At 44.4% G+C, this 22,844-nt stretch overlaps 1 protein-coding gene across 7 annotated transcripts in view; it reads left to right on the forward strand.

Annotated features, from left to right (window-relative positions):
• The window catches only part of SHQ1 (SHQ1, H/ACA ribonucleoprotein assembly factor), a 288,426-nt gene that overhangs the window by 103,404 nt on the left and 162,178 nt on the right, over window positions 1-22,844 (forward strand). For 6 of the 7 annotated variants that reach the window (XR_015151264.1, XR_015151269.1, XR_015151267.1 and 3 more), the window contains one exon: window positions 13,166-13,273. Coding sequence is in view for 1 of the 7 variants with exons in the window: in XM_086366725.1 (XP_086222851.1) it covers window positions 13,166-13,208 (43 nt within the window). In the remaining 6 variants the exon portion in view is untranslated. Of the gene's footprint in view, window positions 1-13,165; window positions 13,368-22,844 lie in introns of those variants that run through there. The other variant, XM_086366725.1, reaches the window with a different exon arrangement.

Below are 22,844 nucleotides of genomic sequence, written 5' to 3' on the forward strand. Positions count from 1 at the left end.
TATTGGAGTGGGTTGCCATTTCCTCCACCAGGGGATCTTCCCAACCCAGGGAATAGAACCCAGGACTCCCGCATTGCAGGCAGAGACACTTTACCCTCTGAGCCACTGGGGAAGCCTCTTGGAAATGGGAATACAACTACTTTTCTTGCTCACCTTATAGGATAAGGAGACTGTATATTCAAAACACTTTATAAACTAGAAAGTATTAAACCAGCACAAGGGTTTATTATTATTGTCACACTTCCCAGAGCTGCACAGGGCTCTTTTCAGCTACCTGACAACAAGCCACTGGGGGAGCCAGCACTTGGAAAATGAGAGCCCTCTTAATCACTTCTGAGGTGTGCTCGTGGTAAAAGTCTGCACAGTTCAGCAGATTAGATAGAAATATTAATTGTATCAGTGAATCACAGCACTGCCTCATCCGGTTGGAATCATTGACCTATTTTTCTATGTTCTGTCTCCTCTCCCATTATCCTTGAAGAACAATGTGGGGCCTTGCTGTGGGCATGATCGGTTTTAGGTGCCAGGGACTATGCTGATATCATCTTTCACTGGCATGGGATTAATTTACAAATGAGACAGGGCTGCTCCCTACCACATTCTAAATTGGTTGAACAGCTGGGGGGTGGTTTTCACACCTGCTAGTGAAAAATCCATTTTGGATGCATGGATCAAATTATATTACCAAGACTTGGGCATAGGAGAGAAAGGGTCAAGTTTTCTTAGCCGTTAAGACTTTATAAAATTCTTAATTAGAGAGGGCTTCTAGATAACTCTTTTGTTATAAGGGGATTTTTATTTTCTATCTTGTGACTAGAAATTGACCCATATAGTCAATGGTGACAAAAGAGATACCTCTAAAAGAAATGGAAATGAATGAAAGACAATAATAGAAAGGAAACTCTTGGCAGCTTTATAGTTGTTGCACTATCAGAAATATTCCAACTCTTCAGAATGTATTAATTATAAAATCTTTGAAGATGCAGACATCCTCTTGTATAAAATGATCTGTCATGTAATGTCATTGCCTGTCAGGTAGATTGAAGTTAAAGCTTCATAAACACAAATCTCTGTGACTGGTCAGGCGTCTCCATGAAAGCAAATCAAAGATTGCAAATGTTTCTGTAACATCATTCCATCTAAATCCCTGACAGTTTTTGTTAGTGATCAGCTGCTGCCTTTCCCGCCCATTTTCTGAGTGTGTTATATATAGTTTCAATCCATACCAAATGAAGGAAGCATTGATTAGACTTGATTTAAGGCAGCAAGTGATAAATGCTGCTGGAAATTGATTCATGCCTCTCCAGTGACTGGGGCACAGACATCCACAGTTGACACAACTCTTGTCTCAAGGCTGGAGAAAACAAACAGGGAAACACATGTCAAACAGATAAATGACTTGGCTGTTTTGAGCTCTCTGTGAAGGCCATTTGTTTCCTAGATAAGGAAGACTTCTCTCCAAAGTTGTGAAAAGATAAGCTGGAGGAAAAGGATGAATGTGAAAGCAGATGCCTGAGCACTTGGAAAAAAAACAAACAGAAAGGATGTACCTCCTGGAAGAATCTGGCTGTGTATCTGCTTTCCTTTCCCCTTAAACATACTGGAAGCAGCAGTTTGGCCATGCGAGCCTCAGTCCTAGCTAGGATCACATGCTGAAGGCTCTGCCCCTGGTATTTTATGTATTCAAAGTGATAGGATGTTACCTCTTAAGTTCTTCCAGGACGACCTTACCGAACTGCTCTTGCTAGAGTGAGCATTTAGAAGCAGCAGCAGCAGGAACAGCCGAGCAACTTGAGAGCCCTGCCTGTAGTCCATCTGGCCTGGAGCTCCAACAGTTTGACCACCAGCCTAGAGATGCTGGAAAAGAAGAGCCGTGTTGCAACCCAGAGGCTCCCATGGAGCCTTACCCACTGTACAGTTTACTATCTTTATGTTTCTGTACATTCTGTGTTTTCCCACTTCCCCCTGTTTGCTTGCATACTGCTTTCTCTTTTCCCTGTGACTTTGCCCAGATTTGCGTTTCACCCATCCTTCAAGGCCCCATGCAAATGCCACCTCTTTCAGGAGGTCACCCTTCATTCTTCCTGGCTGGAAATAATTTCACTCCTCTGAACTCCCACTGAATCAGGGCCAACCCTGCTGGAAGAGCCTGGAACCCAAGTAAAGCCAAAGAAATGGGAGCAGGGAAGAGGGGTTTCTACCAGGCTGTACTCAGAAACAGTGGGTTCTAGAGCTCTGTATTCAGACTTGTGTAAAATTAAGATGAGAAAGAAACAAGAAAACTGTGGTGGTGTAGGGAGGAACTGGACAAGGAACAACAGACTGGTTCCAAATAGGAAAAGGAGTACATCAAGGCTGTATATTGTCACCCTGCTTATTTAACTTATATGCAGAGTACATCATGAAATGCTGGGATGGATGAAGCACCAGCTGGAATCAAGATTGCCAGGAGAAATATCAATAATCTCAGATATGCAGATAACATCACCCTTATGGCAGAAAGTAAAGAGGAACTAAAGAGCCTCTTGATGAAAGTGAAAGAGGAGAGTGAAAAAGTTAGCTTAAAGCTCAACATTCAGAAAATAAAGATCATGTCATCCGGTCCTGTCACTTCATGGCAAATAGATGGGGAAACAGTGGGAACAGTGGCTGTTGTTTTGGGGGGCTCAAAAATCACTGCAGATGGTGATTGCAGCCCAAAAATTAAAAGATGCTGTTATGACCAACCTAGACAGCATATTGAAAAGCAGAGATATTACTTTGTCAACAAAGGTCCGTCTAGTCAAGGCTATGGTTTTCCCAGTAGTCATGTATGGATGTGAGAGTTGGACTATAAAGAAAGCTGAGCACCGAAGAATTGATGCTTTTGAACTGTGGTGTTGGAGAAGACTCTTGAGAGTCCCTTGGACTGCAAGGAGATCCAGTCAGTCCATCCTAAAGGAGATCAGTCCTGGGTGTTCATTGGAAGGACTGATGCTTAAGCTGAAACTACAATACTTTGGCCACCTCATGTGAAGAGTTGACTCATTTGAAAAGACCCTGATGATGGGAAAGATTGAGTGAGGGCAGAAGGAGAACGGGACGACGGAGGGTGAGATGGCTGGATGGCATCACTGACTCAATGAGTTTGGGTGAACTCCGGGAGTTGGTGATGGACAGGGAGGCCTGGCGTGCTGTGGTTCATGAGGTCGAAAAGAGCTGGACACGACTGAGTGACTGAACTGAACTGAATCCTCAGCGGATGACATCGGATTACTCTGATGGGATCAGTTTAGGGAAACTGAATCATTCATGGTTGCCCAATGAAGTGTGCTAGCTGACTTTGTCTCAGCCAAGTGGCCAGCCCTGGAGCAGGATAGCTGAGGGGGGATGGGGGTGGGGGGTGGTGTCAGCTCAGCTGACACCAGTTCTCTCCCTCCAAGGAGACCCTTTGGGGGAGTATGGTGAACTGACAGCTTCAGGCTGCCACTTTCACTTCCCGATCAAGCACTGTTCACAAACGTGCCTCAGTTGTCCCAGGTTGTTCCCAGATGCTAGCACTGGGCCACTGCTGCCCAGTGTGGGCATAGGCAGTTTTTGCTCTGGACTCGCCTTCATAGCTCTGAGACCTTCTCAGGCTCTGGGACACTCCGCCAAATCTTCCTCTCCTTTCTTTCACATGTGTCAGTCCCCTTTCTGCTTGAGGCCCTCTGCTCCTACTCCTGTTTCCTCTCCTCTTTATCCTTCATGGAGGATGCGCTTGTAATTATGTCTTGGCTCCTGCTTCCCCACAGGACCCAAATGACACACTGGTTTTCTGAATGAGCCTCTGATTTCACAAAAGAGCTCAGCTCAAATATACTGTACCCTACAGTGCCTGTAGGGTAGAGACTACCTCCCTTACTATACAGAAGAGGAGACCAGGGCTCCAGACTGAGTGAATTGCCTAATGTCCCCTGGGCAGCAAGGGACAGCCTTGGATTCCAAATTGTATCTTTCCCTCTCTGCATCCCGGGCTCTTTACAACCTTAGATGCTGTCCCCATGGAGCCTGGTGAGGTGGCCTGAGTCACTGAAGGTCACCCGGCTCCTTGTGGGAGGAGAGAGTGAGACTCAGCGTGTGTCCACTCCAGAGGGATTTTCTTGACTCTTTCACCCTCCTGGGGGGACTCGCGCTGCTGTCGGTGGAGATCGTCACTGTCTGTCTACCTCGTGAGCTGCGGGATCCACTGCCCCGCGGAGCTTGGGAACTTGACAGGTGAGCCATCAAGGCGCCGGTCATCTTTTGCGCATAACTCATCCTGGCACGGTGTTTTAAAAGATAAAGCAAATTCAGATGTCGCTGAGGAGGGCCGGAATTCAAAGCGATGCAGCAGGCGGGCAGCCCGCTACCCTGGAGGCGCTCGCGTGGCCCTTGCTCCCTCCGGGTTCGGCGCGGGTGTGAGCGCGGAGGATCGGGGATCGGCGTGCGGCACATCAATGAGGACGCCTGTCCTCCTTGACGCGAGCCCACCCCCTCTAATCCGCCGCATTGTCCATTGACGTGTCTAATTATGTGTCTTACAACCGCAGAACTCCCCCCAGAGCAGCGGGGCCCTTCTGGCGGAATGAAGAGGATGATCGCTCCATCTGTTCCTCCGGCGCCAACGGGAGGCGGGCGAGGGGGCGCGGGCTGGGGTTGTGCGACTACGCGTGCGCACGGGCGAGGGCCAGGAGGCAGGGCGCGGCCGAGCGCAGGTGCCTGGAGAAAGGGGATCCCAGCGGCAGGTGCAGATGCCAAACTAGCGATGGCTGAGTGTATGTTTAATTACAGTCGACGGAGGGGGCTGTTTTAGTTAAGAATTATAGGAGACAGGTTCAGATGGAGCTCTGAGCCGAGCTCGAGAAGGTAGCAGACTGGAAGCTGCCGCGGAGAGGAGACATCTGCTTCTTTAATTAGGGGTGGCGCGCCCAGAATTTCCTGATATGTAAAATAATCACCTGGAACCCCAGGAGGCTTTAATAGAGAACTCAGAGCGCCTACTCTCACCCCCATTCTGACTAAACTGTTTGGCACGAAGCTGATCCTTAAATCACAAGCATATTTCATTCTCCTCCCAATAACATTTTTTCTGTGTGTGTGGAGTGCTGACTCAAGGGGCCCATGGAAGTATTGCCTGGAGCAGAAGGCACAGACAAGAGGATCAGAAGTAGTCTGTTTTTGGAACCAAAGACTACTATGAGCTTTACAGTTGGCAAAGCGCTTTCTTGTCCATTGCCTGGTTTTCAACAGGGGCAGGCAGGAGTGGGCCCATTTCAAAGCTGGGGCTCAGGCTTTCTGGGGAGGCACTTAGCAGCAAGAACCGAGGAAGTAGGCAGTGGGGATCACAGAAGATTGGGGAAGAAAGGATGAACAGGAGTTGATTAAGGAGACGGAGGTTGGAATGAAAAAGCATGTCCCAGGTGGATGGATGTGATGGCTGAAGGAACCAGAGTGCTTTGATGGTGGGGACAGAGAAGGGGGCAGGTTAGCCACCCCATTGGATTGGGAAGCAACCCATAAAAGTCACATCTACTTGTGGGCCCAGACTCAGCTTTGTGGCACAGAAAGATAGGGCGGGGGTGGCAGGGGCGGGGACCGGGGGGAGGTAGAAAACCTATTATACACAATAACTGAAAATCAATTGAATATTGTAGTCCCTGGTGCATTTCATTGTAAGAGCTCAGCAAATACTGTAAATCATCTCCCTTCGTCTTTTTCTCACTGTTTGATCAACTCTGCACACCACCAAATGAAGAGTCACCTTTCCTTTCCAAATTTCCCTGACTCTCAATCTCTGCCCCCACAGTTTCTTTCCTTTCTCCCTTCTTCTCCCTCTATGGCTGTGATTTTGATCCTACAGCATCCTCTTCCCTTCAATATAAATTCTGCTTACTTGTGGCTCCTTCCCTCTTGAATGGTTTATAACAAGACTCCACAAACTAGACATTGCAGAAGCCAAATCCATCCCATCACTTATTTCTGTGTGGCCCATAAACTGAGATTTTTTTTTTTTAAGTATGCTTTTAAATGATTGAAAAGAACTTGTAAAAAATTCTTTTCTCTTGTCGTATGTTACATCTTATTATATGTTTTTCTACATGTCATAGCCTTGAATTTGCCTCTTGGCTTGCAAAGCCTAGACTATTTTACCATTTGGCCCTTTTCAGGAAAAGTTTGCTGACCCCTGGTTTCGGAGAAGTGGGATATGGATATGTATCTTGTAGCAATTTAGGTGCCTGGCCTGGGGCTTTTGGGGTTTTCCAGGCCCACCTGGGGTAGACTCTGAGGAAAACTGGAGGGAGGCGGGGGGGAGGAGGCTGTTGTGTGCCAGTCTAGGAGGGCAATCAAGGGGAGAGGGATGGAGGCTGCTTTCAAAGACAAACCATTGGTGGTTGTCACATGGGTCTGCCATGGTCATACTTGTTTTTCTAGGATGGGGAGTGACTTAGAACTATTTGATCATTCCTGGGGTTACGAATGGTGGCATTCTGCTTCAAGGTTCTCTTTCCAAAAGCTATGGCCCTTTTGTGATCCTTTTTGGAGGGCCCATCCCATCTTTTTTGAGCATTTTTTAAAGCTTATCATACAAAGCATCTTTCCATAACCAACTGAACTCCTGGGCAATAGCGGGCATGCCTTTTGGTCTGTCTGGCATCTTCCCGGGGGAACCATTCCTCTTCCCCTCTCTGATAATAGTGTTCTGTTCCTGTCTGTCTGAAGGGCTGACGCTACACTCTGGTTTCCACAGGGGTGGAAACCCATGGCAGTAAATCAAGTCACAATAAAATGAGGTATGGCTGTAATAAGCATGGGGCCCATGATGCTGAATTCTGAGTGGAGTCACCTAGATAGGCACCACTCGTGGCATTGCCCCATGACAGCCATTCTGGCCAGGGTTCACTGGAATCATTGCATCCAGCACAGATTTGTCTTTAGGATGGAGTGGTCAGATACACATGTGACAGTTTATAATTTCTCTTAGGCTTTCCTAAAGCTGTGACAATCAGAGTCAAAAGGTTGCAGTGTTTGAGCACCTAATTAATTTATAATGATTACTGCCATATGTTCTTCTATAGGCCTGACTTAGTACACTTTCATTTTTAGTATTAAAGTTTCTGTGACTTAGTTTTTATTCATTTATTAGGAGTGATTTACTAGGTGTGTTATAATTTTCTCCCCATGTGAGATTGTTCATATCAAATATGAAAATACTATTAATAATAATAATTCACATTTATTGAACACTTACCCAGCACCAAGCTCTGAACAGAGGGCTTTACAGATCTGATCTCCTAAGGGCTTTACAGGTCTGATCTCCTATAATCATCACTACAGTCCAGGGAGATGGGTGCCATCAATCCCATTTTACAGATGAGAAAAATGAGTCCCTTACACAAGCATACAAAGTTATTAAATATTGGTACTAGCAACTAAACTTGGTTTTATTTTAAAGGAAGACTAATCACATGGGTTAGAGAAATGGAGAGGCTTCATGAAAGACACACATTACCTGTTTTGAAGACGATCAATATTTACTGCCCATTAGCTCTGTGACCTGGAGCATCTTACCAAACTTCCTTGGGCCTTGATTTGATCATTTCTAGAGTAGTGCTGATAATTTCAAATGAGATATAAAGCTCCTGGCACATCATTAGGGCAACAGTTGAAGCTCAATCCCTTTTACTTTTTCTTTCACAGAGGAGACTAGATCATACTGGTTTCCAGAGAGTCCACAGCTCCCTAAGAAGTTGTTTTTTAGTCATTTGGTTGATGCTATATCTCCTGCACCAGAACTTGAATGCATGTTTTTTAAATTGAGTTGTCTTTCTGTGAGTCTGGGATTCTGTCACATGTGACTAGCAGTGGCTTCCCAAGGGCTGGTTGGGACCAGGAGACAGAGGAAAGTCAGGAGCAAAGCTTTGCAAAGAGGAGGAGAAAGATCCACTTTCATTTCACTCAACAGCCCTCTAAGAGCCAGGCCTAGTGGACTGAAACGTTGAACTCAGCCCTGGCTGCCCAGCGTGGGAAAGCAGCTTGGGAGGTGCTGGAGATGCTGGATGCGTGTCCTAAAGCAGTCAGTGGATGCAGCTCCATCCCTCCCCCCCCCCTTCCTTCTCCCAGGCTTGTCCTGGCCTTTGCCTGGGAGCCCCCACCCATCTGCACAGCAGCCAGGCTCAGAAAGAATCCTTCTTTGATGCCAAGTATCAACCCGGCTCTCTGAGGGTGTGAATTATTCATCGACAAAACCCAGCACCCATCTGTCTCCAGTCAGCACTGCTCACACCTTTCTGTGCCCAACGCTGCCCAGGGCACCCCCAGCCCTGGCCTGCCTCTGGTTTCCTCAGAGTGAAGATGAGCCTCCCTGAGCCTTTTGTCTTAATTGGAGAGACGATGGGGTGAACAAGAGGCTCTAAAGTGTGTATTTGAAATCAATTTTCTCCTTGAAGCGGCATGAAAACAAAAGGGTGAGGGATGCCCGCTGTGAGGGGATTGCCCTGGCACCACCTCAACTCCGGCTCTGCTAATGACCTGTGGCTAACTGCCTCTTCACACATTTGCTCTGAAGAGGTTGGCAGAACGGTGTATGTGGTAGGATGGGGAGGACGTGGCTTTCTAGTCTCAGCAGTTTCACAAGGCGCAGTCTCCAAGAACCAGGGATAGAAGATGGGGGCCCTGATCACTTGCACATTTGTGGCGGCTCTCCTGGGAGGGCCGGTGAACCCCACAGGCTCCTGGGGAAAAGGCAGTAAGATTTCAGAGATTTGAGATAGAGGTTCGGTTGTCTGTGAACCCAACCAACTTCCAGAAACCTCAAAAGGTAAGAGATGTGGCAGCAAATCTGTAGGATAAGAGGCCAAGGAAGGCGTATATATATGTACACATATGGGTTGCCAGTCATGAATTTTCTTAATTCTAAAGGGCAAAATGGCCCTTTTCCTATGTTGAAATAATAAGGCAGGATTTATTTGCATCTTTTGTGACCAGTGACTGAAGGTCTCCAGGGGGAAAAAATACAGGCTTCCTCAGAGGGTATACTCTAGTAAAGCGTTCCCCAAGAACAAATAGCAGTTGTGACTTTTGCCTCATAGCAGAGCATTTAAAGATGTTTCTTTTCTTATACTTACTCTTACTTTTAGAACCTCACCCTATATTATATGTTACATCAAGTATTTATACTAAAACCATATCATATGTGTTTATATATTACCTATAATACACATTATATAATACATATATATACCACACATATAATGTACCCATATCATATGTATATATATATATTTATTTTTATGTATTATCTATATTTTAAAGAAATTTTAGAGGTTTGCTTTTGAACTTATAGGCTATGAATAGTAACTTATTTAATTTGCTATTGGCTCTACTTTCTAAGCAATCATCACGCATACTCAAGACTTCTTGCAAAGCAAGGTACCACACAAAATGTCTTCGTATGTAATAAAATCTTTATGAAAACTAAACTTGAAAATGAACAAAATAGATACAGTGTTTGCAAGGTCCATATAGGCAAAGCTATGGTATTTCCATAGTCATGAATGAATGTGAGAATTGTACCATAAACAAGGTTGAGTGCTGAAGAGTTGATGCTTTCAAACTGCGGTGCTGGAGAAGACTCTTGAGAGTCCCTTGTACAGCAAGGAGATCAACCCAGTCAATCCTAAAGGAAATCAACCCTGAATGTTCACTGGAAGGACTGATGCTGAAGCTCCAATACTTTCATCACCTGATGCGAAGAGCTGACTCACTGGAAAAGACCCTGATGCTGGGAAAGATTGAGGGCAGGAAGAGAAGGGGGTGACAGAGGATGAGATGGTTGGATGGCATCTCCGATTCAGCGGACATGAATTTAAGCAAATTCTGGGAGATAGTAAAGGATAGGAAAGCCTGGCGTGCTGCAGTCCATGGGGTCACAAAGAGTCAGACATGTCTGAAAGACTGAACTGAACTGAACTGAATGTAAATGTTGAATTAAACATTTATTCATTCTGATTTTGCATGTCTTTCTTTAAATATTTTAAGCCAATGCCTTTTATTTTTTCGTGATCCCTGACGTGTTTTTGAGACCTCGAAGGTGCGTGTGTGTGTATGCATGTGTGTTGTGTGTGCATATGTGTATGTATGTTCCTAAGGGATAAAACAAGATTGCCTGGCCAGGGGTTGGTCTATGGGGAACCTAGAAGAGGTGCTGCCAGGATGTCCAGGCTTCCAGAGTCTTATTTCTGCAGCTCTTACTGGCTCTTTCCCTTGATTGAAACAATAAGCTTGGCAGGGTTTGTGCTTAGGTAAGGAGGCCCAGGACTCATGGTCACTCAGCACCTCCAGGTGAGGAAAACCTCAGATGGTGCCAAACCTAGGGGACTTTCTAAGAAATCCAGTGACACATAAAAGTCAAGAAATAAGTGGGAAGGCCGATGCTCTCCCCTGGCACTGGGTCTTTTGGTGGGCATGTGTTCATGTATCACTTCACCCAGCAGAGGAGTAGTGGAAAAGTTGTTTTCATGCTAGCCTGAAGCAGAGGGAACAGATTGGGACGGGAGCTTTGTCACCATCACCTGATTGGTGGCCTGCTTTCATTAACATTTTGTAGCCTGGCACTAACAGTGGCGAACATTCAAAACTAACACGAGGTTGACCCAGTTCTGAGTATCAGCGGATCTTGGAGACATATGCACATGGGTCCCAGTCCAATCCCAGCCACTTGGTGAGCCCCGCTGGCTATTTGGAGAGAGGGGTGCAGGAGGAGTGAGGAGGGACCAGCACTGAAAGGGCAACTCTGGCCGCCAGGTGGTGCACCCACGATTTGCTTCCTAACTTTATGCCTCAAGCAATTGTGTGTCCTTTCTCAGCTGAGGCAGTGGAAGCTATAGAGTGCAAAAATGATGAACCCAAAGTGACACAGTTAGGACTTGATGGTGGTGGGATTTGAATTCAAAGAAGTTACACTCAAACCCTACACTGTTTCTTTCATACTCTGCTCATGCCCTAAATTCAAAGGGATGTTCAGGCTCTCAAGAGTATGTTGGTGGAATTTTTGATATGCCTCAAAAATAGAAGAGTTGTCCCTTCCAGTAAATTGTTCCTTCCCTGAAGCCAAGAAGAGAGAAGAAGTACCTGCTGCAGTGCCTCTGTGTTGGGCAAAGATACCCAGCAGAGGAATAGGTGGGGGCTGAAATGCAACCTCCATGTCACCTGCCAGTCATACCGTGGTGTTGGGCTTCATCATACTGGAGAGTGCTGTTTGTAAGTCCTGTGCCCCTGAGACCACATCCTCTCAGACAGGTGCTTCTTAATAAATTAAACAAAGACACTGCCTTAGTTTGGGTTTTCCAGGAAGCAGACCCAGAGACCAATATTGCAGGAAAGGTCTTTGGTCTTGAAGATGATCCCAAGAAGCACTAGTAGGAAGTAGGGGCGTAAGACAGGGAAGGGGGGGACCAGAATTGTCCAGGTATGTATCAAGGTGGGTATTGTTGTGGACAACCAGAGCCCAGGCTTGCTGGGGAGCTTTGGGAAACAGCAGAGAACATTGCCCTAAAGTCATTCCAGTGCCTCGCTGGCCATCATTAAGGGCTGCTTTCAAGGGCTGTTCCACTTGCCCTGCCCACAGGCTATGCTCTCAGGAAGGCAGACAGTCCTCCTGAGAGGTCACAGTTGTTCCTGCTGAGCTGCCCTGGGCAGGGTGTGGTCAGCGTCCACCTAGGCACCCTCTACGTGAGCCTCTCACTGTGTCCAGAACTTCTCTTCTGCCAGATCCAAGCAATCCAAACTATTGCCCCCCTAACTTCATTCATCAACTGCAGTGTAAATATAGGCACTAACCTGTGATGTTGTCCTCACACAGTCTAAATAAGAATTGTTTTTGGAAAAGAGGCCCATGACTGCTAAAACATCATCATGACATAAAGGCTCCCAAATTTATAATCAAGTCTGGGCTCTGTTCCTGGCTCTGATGTGCCCTTTCTTCATTTTCTGCCTCTTTCCCTTCCTCCCCTCCACACTCGGAAGCCAATAAGGAAATCCAGGTTTCCTGGCTTCCTGCCTTCCTGTTTTTATCCCGCAGACCTCCGGAGGAGTTGGCAGGATCAGGAGTGACTGCACGAAGCTCAGGAGTGGGGCTTGCGGGGCAAGGGGGGCGGTCATCTTGAAGTTGTGTGTGTTGTTTTTCCTGACATTGTTTATTTAATGGGGGTGGTGGCCAGTGGAAACTTGGAGGAGGTTCAACTAACCCTTGGCATCACCCCCAACAAAGCTGAATCCTTGCGTCTGCTGAGTCCCCAAACCTCAGAACATGCTGAGCCTCTCAACACTCTCCCTGAACCACCTGAGGCTGTGATTTTGCTTGTTTTCAGGCTAAATCTCCAACTGCAGAAGAGCTAAAGCAGGAGTCTGGCAGAAGTGTAAATAGTTTTCAAATCAGAAGCTCCCAAATGCAAAATTGTGCCCATTTTAGTTTCTGTTTTCTCCAGCACGGTTGCTGTCATCCCCTGGAGGGTTTGGATCCTACTTTCTGATTCCCCTTGACAATTTTTTTTGCCCAGCACAGACACAGCTCCTAAGGAGGGGACGACCCAACCCTGTTGCTTCATTTGGCACCGCCGATCTAATGAGGTGTAAATCCCACAGATGCCGCTCGGGGCGGCCGGCATAGTAATTTATATCAATTGGTGTGATTAGAGGAAGCCCTCAATCATCCCGCGGTGTCTCATTGCAATCTGTCAAAGTCCTAATCAGACGCACTTCACCCTGGCTTTGTGCTGGGTTGAATATATGCTTTCCTGGGCCCTGCTCAAGAGCCCAAATATTAGAGAAAGGAACTCGAGGAGGTAGAATGTGACCCATGATCACCTCCCAGGAATGAGGATGCTTCCTCCCCTTCACCCAGGAGGGCACTGGCCAAGAGCTCACAAATGTGAGCTCAAACCCAAACTCCTTGGTTGTGAGTCCTGGCACTGCCCCTGATAGGCTGGTTTCCTTAGACAAGTGACTCCATCTCTGGTGTCTCAGTCATTCATCTATAAGATGGGGTGATAATAATGCTACAGTCCTCATATCATTGTTGGAAGGATTAAATGAATTAATATTTGCTTGGAAACATACCTGGCACAAGTAAGTAAATTCTCTTATATTTTTCTGTCCATTCCAAAAGGGCTCTGAGAAGTCCTCCAATGAAGATACACAAAGACCAGTAAAATGAAGATACACAAAGACAAGTAAACTGAAGACTGAGGAATTCAAGAACCACCTAAGGAAAGGGGTAAGAAGAGAGGATTGTCGTATCTTGTATTAAGGAAGGCTCTTTGGGCTGCAAGGAACATTTATGTATCCAATGACTGTCTGCTGAGCTCTTACCAGGTACCAGGCAGTGCGCTCATCACTGGGTTTACAGCAGTGACCTCATGGAGCTCACATTTGCGTATTACTTGTATGAAGTCCAAGAAAACAAGCAAACAAATAAGATTATTTCAGAGTGACAAAGATGTGAAGTAAATAAACAGGATAGAGAGAAAGGGCCAGGTGGGGTGGAGGGCAAATATATGTTGGGTGATCAGGAAAGGCTTCTCTGAGAAGGTGACAGGACAAGAAAGAACCAGCCACATGACACTCTGAGACAAAAACTCTCCATACAGAGGGAGCAGCATGTACAAAGGCCCTGAGGTGTGTGGGAGCTTGAAGAGTTTGAAGAATAGTAAAAAGAAGACGATTGTGGCTGGAACAAAATGAGGGAAGGAGAGCAGTTTCTATTGGTTGGATGAAGCTAGATCCTACGAGGTCTTATCTGGTATAATAAAGTATTCAACTATTTTAAGAATTTTGGGCCCTTGAAGCAGAGAAATGGCATAGTCTCCTTTACTGTTTTAAAACATTTAGAAACCCAACTCAAGGAAGCTTTAACAAAAGGAGGGATTTCTTAAAAGACTGTGGGAGTGTGTCAGAGAAACTACAGGCAAAAATAAAGCTGGGTTTGAGTAGAGCTGGGGGTTCTTCACCCCCATGTTGGGTCTTCTCCGTACTCTTTCTACCCCAATCCACATGGAGCCAACAGCTCCTCTATTATATAAACTTGACTTCCACAATCCAGCATCTCAAGGGTAATGTATCTCTCAGATGACTTGAGCCAGGAGTTCATTCCTGGATCCATCATCTTTGGCTAGAGTGGGTCAGGAACACATTTGACATCCTGGTTGCTTCTGAGTAAGGGTAGGGGAGGTCTGGGCGGGAGGAATAATTCTCCAGAAGGAAAGTGAGGATGTAGGGCAGAGTGAGCAAAGTGTCCAAGTTGCCAGAAAAAAGAAACCAAAGAATGTAGCAGGAAGCAAGCTCAGAATTTAACACTGAGTTTCCTGGTAATCAAAGCTCAAAAAGAAACGTGAGTGGGTTTCAGAGTTTCTCATCTGCTAATAAAACAAGGCAAAGCAGATTATTAGGAAAGAAAAGCTTTCCTCTACTAAAGTTAAGCAGACATTCTTGGGAGGTTTTCCTCCCAAGAGAAAGGGGGAACTGAGAGATACAGTGGAGGATTCATCGGCAACTATTTAAATTTCTCAGATGATTTAGTTTTTCTGAATGTGTGGAGGTTCCCTCCGGGTGATTTCTGACAGTAGAGGGGACATCACAGAGTCCCAGAGTGAGGTGGGCAGGATATATTGATGGGAAGCCAGCGTGATGTGTTTCTTTCTGATGACCTCATTGGTTCTTGGAGACTTCTGCACAAGGCTTGAAAACTCAAATGCTCTCATACCAGGGAGACACGTGTGACATGGGCTGGGTGCCCACACCAAGGTTGGCGGCAGTTGGTGATTCAGCTCAGTCAGCAAAGAGACTGCAGGAAATTGCTGCTCCTCAGCTCCTGCCAAGTGTGGCCTCTTGGGCCTAATGATTTTCCAAGAGGAACCGGACATTCTGGATCCTAAACCTTGAATGTTGACAACTAATTGAAATCTGTTTGAAAACTTTCCATGAGCCAAGCAAAATGGGGATGAGGGGTGAAGGCATTTACAGCCAGGGAGGGTCGGGGGGAGCTGCAGGCTCTGTGTGTGTCTTCCTCACGTGAGCTTCCTGAAATATGGAAGGATTAGCCTGGCTTTTGGACAGAACTGGGCACAAGACCCCTGGGTATGGAGACTCATGATCCTTTGGAGAGAGACCATCCTCCTGCACTTGCCTTGTTCCAGGCTCTGAGCTATGAATGAAGTGAAGTGAATAAAGTTGCTCAGTCGTGTCCGACTCTTTGCGACCCCATGGACTGTAGCCTACCAGGCTTCTCAGTCCATGGGATTTTCCAGGCAAGAGTACTGGAGTGGGTTGTCATTTCCTTCTCCAGGGGATCTTCCCAACCCAGGGATCGAACCCGGGTCTCCTGCATTGTAGACGGATGCTTTTACCCTCTGAGCCACCAGGGAAGCCCCAGCTCTGTGCTAGGCCCCAGGTTATCCGCTGATGAGTGAAACAGACCCACTATTGCTTTCAAGGGGGTTGTATTCCAGTCAAGGAGCTAGACTTTCAACAACAAACCGTACAACAAAGTAGCTAACCAGAGTTGTAGAGGTGCCAGATGGAGGCCAACAGAAGGCTGCCTTAGGTATTCATAGTGGGTGTGACCTAGTCCAGGGGGTTAGGAAAGTTCCCTTGAGGCCATGACTTCAGCTGGGAATATGAGCATAGGAGAAGGGAAGTGAGAGGGTTGTCTTCCAGACAAAGGAAGCTGCCACAGGGCCCAGAGAGGGGAAGGAGAAGCCGATCTTAGGAGGGCAGCAGTATTGGATGGGGCTGGAGCTGGGGAAGTAGCTGATGTTGTCGGCCATGTTGAAAACTTAGAACTCTTACAAAGAACGATCCAAACCTTAGAGAGCTAAAAGGAAGACCATAGATTCTTTTGATGTCAGACTATAGCATCATTACCAAACCCACCCAAACAATGACTTAATTCTCTGAGATTGTACCTTTGTTTGAGTTTGCTCTTTACTGTTTGGGCCTGATCTTTATGAAGTTATATGTACTTTTGTAGAGCTGTCCTTCTGCAGAGTAGCAAGTGCTTTCTGTCTGGTAGAGAAGATGGCCCCTAAGGTTATTGCTTTATAGTCCTGAAGGACTTTAGTCAGTTTTGTTTCTAACTTAAAAAAATGAACAAATAGGGAATTCCCTGGCAGTTCAGTGGTTAGAACTCCGTGCTTTCACTGTTGTGAGCCTAGGTTTGATCCCTGCTTGGGGAACTAAGATCCCACAAGTCATACAGTGTGGAAAAAAAAAAAAGGAAGACAGTAAATAACAGTTAACTTCCTTACATCTTTTCTGAGGGGCAGTTTAAACCCTTGTTATCAAATGCTTTTAGCTCTTATCATACCACTGGTTCTCTCATTATTGAGTTAAATAAACATCCAACATGTTTTTATTCTATATCAATAAGAGTTGGGTTTTCAGAAATCACTATCTCAAAGACATGTCTGCATCCCCATGGTCACTGAAGCATTATTCACAGCAGCCAAGACATGGAAACAACCCAATATCTAATGACAAATGAAAGGTTAAAGAAAACATTGTGTATATATAGACTACATAAATAGAATAGTATTCAATCATAAGGGGCTTTCCTGGTGGCTCAGTGGTAAAAAATCCACCTGCCAATGCAGGAGACGCAAGTTCGATCCCTGGGTTGGGAAGATCCCCTGGAGAAGGAAATGGCAACCCACTCCAGTTATTCTTGCCTGGGAAATCCCATGGACAGAGGAGCCTGGTGGACTATAGTCCATGGGGTCACAATGAGTCAAATATGACTTAGTGATTAAACAATAATTTAATCATAAAGGAGGAGGAAATACTGCCTTTTGTGAGAGCATGGATGAACCTTGAGGGTGTTACACTAAGTAAAATAAGTCAGATAGAGAAAAGACAAACACCATATGATCTCATTTGTTTGTGGAACCAAAAAAAACCAAAGTAGAAAAGATACAGGAAAGAGATTGGTGGTTGCTAGAGATGGTGTGTGGGGAGTGGGCAAAATGAGTGTAGGGATCAAAAGGTATAAACTTCCAGTTATAAAATAAATAAGTTTTAGAGAGGTAACATACAGCATGGTGACTATAGTTGACAATACTGTTGTATATTTGAAAGTCACTGATAGTAGATCTTAAACATCTCATCACAAGAAAAAAAAAATTGTAGCTATGTGAAGTGACATGTTAACTAGACTTACTGTGGTGATCATTTCATAATATATACACATATCAAATTATTATGTTATACACCTTAAAGTCATGTAATGTTATATGCCAATTATGTCTCAATGTAACTGGGGGAAAAAAGAGATGGGTTTTATCTTCTTAATATGATTTTTTGACAGAACTTTCTCCTAAGCATGATGAGAAACTGTGGAAGGTTTTAAGCTGACAACTGCCATGATCAAATTTGCCAGCGGACCATTGTTAATGTTCTGAGCATAAGAAAACCAGGTTTCTACTTTGCTCATCAAATATGGGGCCTTCCATCTTGGGACAAACAGCCAGTTTGGTTGAGAACCAATCTGCTGTTGTTATCATCAAGTGTGGTTTATTATAGGGTCTTTGTATAAACATAGACTCTAATCATGGTAGTGTCCGTTTTGTTAAGATTGAAAGCAGTGGCTAATAATTTATTGTAATGGGATCTAAACTAATGAGCTCCACTTACAATGAAAATGTTTGAGAAAGCTCTATTTTCTCCTGAGTCTCCCCAGGAGGCCCAGCTCTGGCAGAAGTGGCACCATGCAGCCACCAGGCAGATTGCTCATCGACTATGTCAAGTGTCAGAAGATTGGGCCATCTTTTTAAACTGCTTTTTAAAAAAAAAAAAAAAAAGAGGGAGAGGGGAAAATACCAGCATCCATTTCCATAAATTATTGAATATGAATTTAACATCATCTCATTGGAGAAGTGCTGAAATTGCACGTGCTAATTGGTGAGACACAGAAGCAGTGGTGGGACTGCAGAGAGCAGAACAGTTGTTGTTCTGGAGCCCATGGTGGGCAAAGTGAGGGGCCCTGCAGGTAGGGGCAGCCACGCTGATCCAAATGGATCTCAGCCAAGAAGGGCACCTGGAATTATGCTAGAATGTTACTCTGTTAGCTCCTTTAACCCTCAAAGCACTCTTGGGGACCCTTGTCACCTTTCCTCAGGTAGGAAACCAAGTCGCTGAGAGGTTGAATGACCTCCCAGAGGTCACATGGCTAATAGGTGGCTGAGGTGACTTTTCAGCATAGGTGTTTCAATTTTGGCATGCCAAGGTGCTTTCCTGTGAATCTCAAACATTCTTCACTTTGATTGTCATTCTCTCAGTGCTTATACTCCAGCAAATTCATTCCACCTGATATGGTAGAAAGAACATGACCATCCCCAACCCCACTTGGTAGAATTAATACTCAGCTTTAGGCAACTGATAGATTATCAAATTGGGAAACTATAATTCCTCCCTCACACACTTCCTGCCTGAGTTCTTTCCTTTTTCTCATCAGTATGCATTCTTCAAGTTTTTGCTCAAACATCATCTATTCACTAAAACCCCTTGTGGCTATTTTACTTTGAATTGCAAACTGTGAGCCCTGAATGCTCTTATCTGTCACCTTATTCTGTTTTCTTTTTCTTTTTTTTTCCCATAGTGCTTGTCATCTTCTCACGTATCTATATAATAGTATATATAGCATATATAATTTATTTGTATTGTCTTTGTTATTGATTATGTCTTCCCCAAACAGAATTTAAAATCTTGAGAAGAGAAGAATCTTTGTTGTTTGCTGGTGCTTCATGTGCTATGAACAATGCCTGGAATATAGTAGATGCTTAAGTAATACTTGTTTCATGAATGGATGACTGAGTGAATACCCGTTATGTGGCCTTTTGTAGTTTAATGAAAACCAACAAGGAAAGCACCCCAAGCCTATTGTGCACACGCATATTCTCAGTGTTTGCAGTATTCTCTCCTTTAATTCTCATAATATTGCAACTGCTATTATCACCATTTTACAGATGAGGAAACTAAGCCCCAGAAAAGTAGAATCGATTGCCAAAGGTTATACTTTTTAAAACTACTTTGAAAATGAATTTTGGTGAGGTATGAATTTCCTATAATGTATCCACATCCAATGTATTATTGACAAGTGGATACATATAACTATCACCCAAGTGAGACATGGAACCTCTCTGTCACCCCCAACAATTCCCTTGTGCTACTTTGCAGACAATATCCTTCAGCCTCTGGTAATCCCTAATTTGTTTTCTGTCCTTATACTTTTGCCTTTTCTAGAACATCTTACATAATGGCAACATATAGCAAGTACTCATTTATGCCCAACTCTTTGGCTCAGCATAATAATTGGAGGTTCTTCCATGTTGCTCTGTGTATCAACAGTTCATTCCTTTTTCAGTACCATTTGCCTGTTGGTGGACATTTGCATTGTTTCTGGGTTGTGTCTGTTAGAGATAAAGACACTGTGAACATTCATGTACAAGTTTTGTATGTATATCTGTTGTTATTTCTCCTGGGTAGATGCTTAGGGGTGGACTTGCTGCATTGTATAACCATTCTGTGTTTAACTTTAGAAGAAATGTTCAAACCCTTTTTCAGAGCATTTGTACCATTTTGCATTCCCACCAGCAGCATATGAGAGTTCCAACTGTCTCACATGCTCTCTAACCTTTAGTGTGGTCAGTCTTTTTAACTTTCAGCTTTGAACTGGATGCCAGCCCTACTTCCTCGAGGCTTAACTTTTCATTTCCCAAACAACTAGTGATACTGATCATTTTTCATGTGCTTATGGCCAGTAATATATCCTCTTTGGTGAAGTATTTATTCATATATTTTGCTCACTTTTAATTGGATTGTTTATCTTATTGTTACTGAGATTGAGTGATACTTTATGCATTTGTTCATTTATACATTGTACACACATTTACAGAATATAATATGATCTGCCTCCACTCCCTAGTCTGTGTCCTGTCTTTTCATCTCCTTAATGGTGTTTCAGTCCCATTTTGAAACCATTTTTGATCCAAGGTTTGTCTGCCCTTCATTCCTTCACACTTTCCCAAGTAAGGTCCATATTGAGGAATACGACCCTCAAGGAGTATGAAAATAATCATGAAAAATAACCAAAATACCCAGAGGAAAAACACAATCCCTGCCTGTGCCTGTTTGGTGAGTTCAGAAACAAATTACCCCAATGGGAGGCTGAGGAAAGTGGAGAGAGAGTTAATCACTAACCTAGACTCGGTGTTATTTTAATTAAGTATCATAAGAATAATGAAATTATGCACTTCTTAGGATTTGTGGCTTACTATTTGTATGGCATGGAAAGAATTTCAGAAACAAATATAAATGATGGAATCTCAGAGTCTTTTCCTGTCTTACTGGGTTATCATTCTTTAACCCCATGGGGTGAGGGGGCTGTGGTTAGGTGGAGACAGCAAACCAGGGTGGGGGTGGGTGGTCAGGAGACCTCGGTGTGTTTTCTGGAACAGGTACTCTGCTCCATGACCCCAACCTTCTCACATGGGGAAGATTAGATGCAGTAGTACACTGGTGAATGTTTAATACTTACTAAATATTTCTCCAAAAAAAATTACATATGTGTGTATATATGTGTGTGTGTGTGTGTGTGTATATATATACACTATATATATATAAATATGTATATATGTATTTGCATATGTACCATGTGCTTATTATACAGTTTATTAATATTACTGATGTGTAGTATTTAATTGAAAATAATAAAACATAGAGTACCCTATTATACATCCCACAAAGTCAACTGATTTTCACAAAATGTTTTTGTTGATTTTTGCCCAACTCTCCTATCAGTATCCAACCAACAGTTGCAACTGACAAATGGTTGTAGTTCTGACATGAATATTCGTTGATATTTTTGTTTATGTTAAAGAGGAAGATGACAGTGAAACAACAAAGACATATGTTGGGATAGTATGCATTCATCAGTGGCATGCGTGACTTCTTTGTTGAAATGGATAACAATGTTTGAATACTTGAAGAATAGTTCCTTGATTTTTGTGCTACTCACAGTGTAACAACTGTATATATGATGCATCTAATTACTGACATTTTTCTAGTAACCTCTTAAATCTAGATAATCAACAAAACAATAGATGATGGTCTGATGTGCAGTTGGCCAACATCTGTGGTGTAAAGACTCCTACCTTCCTATTTTAAGCTACCCAGGTGATGTCAGTGAAACTGTATTTAGGAAGAGTTGTGTGGTTGTACACCCTTATATGGTGTACCCACTCTACAGATACAGGAGATATAAATAACCTCAGAAACACACATAATAGTAAAATGTAGTAAAATGCTTAGGAAGAGGTGGCTTGAGTACTTATGACCTTTATTTTTAATATAAGTTATTTGCTAGAAGTTTATATATTAATTTTTTATTATGACTGTTTAATAACCAGCTTGGAAAATTCCTAAAAATTTTAATGTCAGCTCTTGGGAGGGTATGAGCAGGTTGCAGCACAACAGTGGTTTGATGAGATCCAACTCAGTATCCACAGCCAGATGAGATGTCCAAGAAGGGCCACAGCACTTCAGACCTTCCATCCTTTGTTACTGTCCTTCCCAGTCAGGCCTGCTTCCTCTCTGAGAGGAGCAGGTGCAGAGCAGTATATTAGTTTACTTGGGCTGTTGTAACAAATACCACAGATAGAGTGGCTTAAACAACAGACATTTATTTCTCACAGTTCTGGATGCCAGCAGTTCAAGATCAAGGCGCCATCAGTATTGTTCTGGTGAGGCCTCTCCTCCCGGCTTGTAGATGGCCACCTTCTCGCTGTGTCCTCACATGGCCTTTTTTTATGTGCACCATACTTGTGGTATCTTTTCCTCCTCTTGTAAGGGCTGTTGCTACTGCTGCTAGGTCGCTTCAGTTGTGTCCGACTCTGTACGACCCCATAGACAGCAGCCCACCAGGCTCCGCCATCTCTGGGATTCTCCAGGCAAGAACACTGGAGTGGGTTGCCATTTCCCTCTCAGATGCATGAAAGTGAAAAGTGAAAAAGTCGCTCAGTCATGTCTGACTCCTAGCGATCCCATGGACTGCAGCCTACCAGGCTCCTCCATCCATGGGATTTTCCAGGCAAGAGTACTTGAGTGGGGTGCCATTGCCTTCTCCCTCTTGTAAGGGCACCAGTCCTATTAATTAGATGAGTGCTCCATCATTATGAACCTCATTGAACTGGAATCACCTCCATAAAGGCCTGTCTCCAAATGCAGTCACACTGGGGGTAGGAAATCAACAGATGGGTTTGGGAGGGCCACTGTTCAGTCCATAACAAATGATGTGGTGTTTCTGCTCTGCTGCAGGAAAGGAAGAGAAGCAGACAGTTGTCGAGGCAATACCTGATGCCAGAGATAGGACTAGGGGTCCTTTCCTGTGATCTCAAGAGTGTGATCAGGGCCAGCGGCTGGCCAGGTGGTAAGAGGAGAGGGGACAGGGAAAGATTATAAAGACAGATTTTGAAGGGTTGAGAGACCAAGCCCAAGGTGGGGATGAGACTGTGCCCTTGGCTCTCATATCACTGCCATGATTAGGACCCTTGCCATTAGAGCAGCGTAACCCTGAATGGGCATTGGAGCACAGGAGACAAGGCCATGGGCATAGAATCAAGCTATCTGGGCTGCAAGTCCCACCTGACCACTTACTGGCTGGGTGACCTTAGGCAAGTTACTGACCCTCTGTGCATCTGTCTTCCAATCTAAAGACTACAAATAATTTTAGTACCTTCCTCAATTGTTGCTATGAAGATTCAATGAAAGAACATATATTTGTACTTATATTTAGTGCC

Source organism: Bos grunniens, chromosome 22, assembly GCF_055505025.1.
Source record: "Bos grunniens cultivar Pamir isolate PY7600 chromosome 22, Bosgru_T2T1.0, whole genome shotgun sequence".
Classification (NCBI taxonomy): Eukaryota; Metazoa; Chordata; class Mammalia; order Artiodactyla; family Bovidae; genus Bos; species Bos grunniens.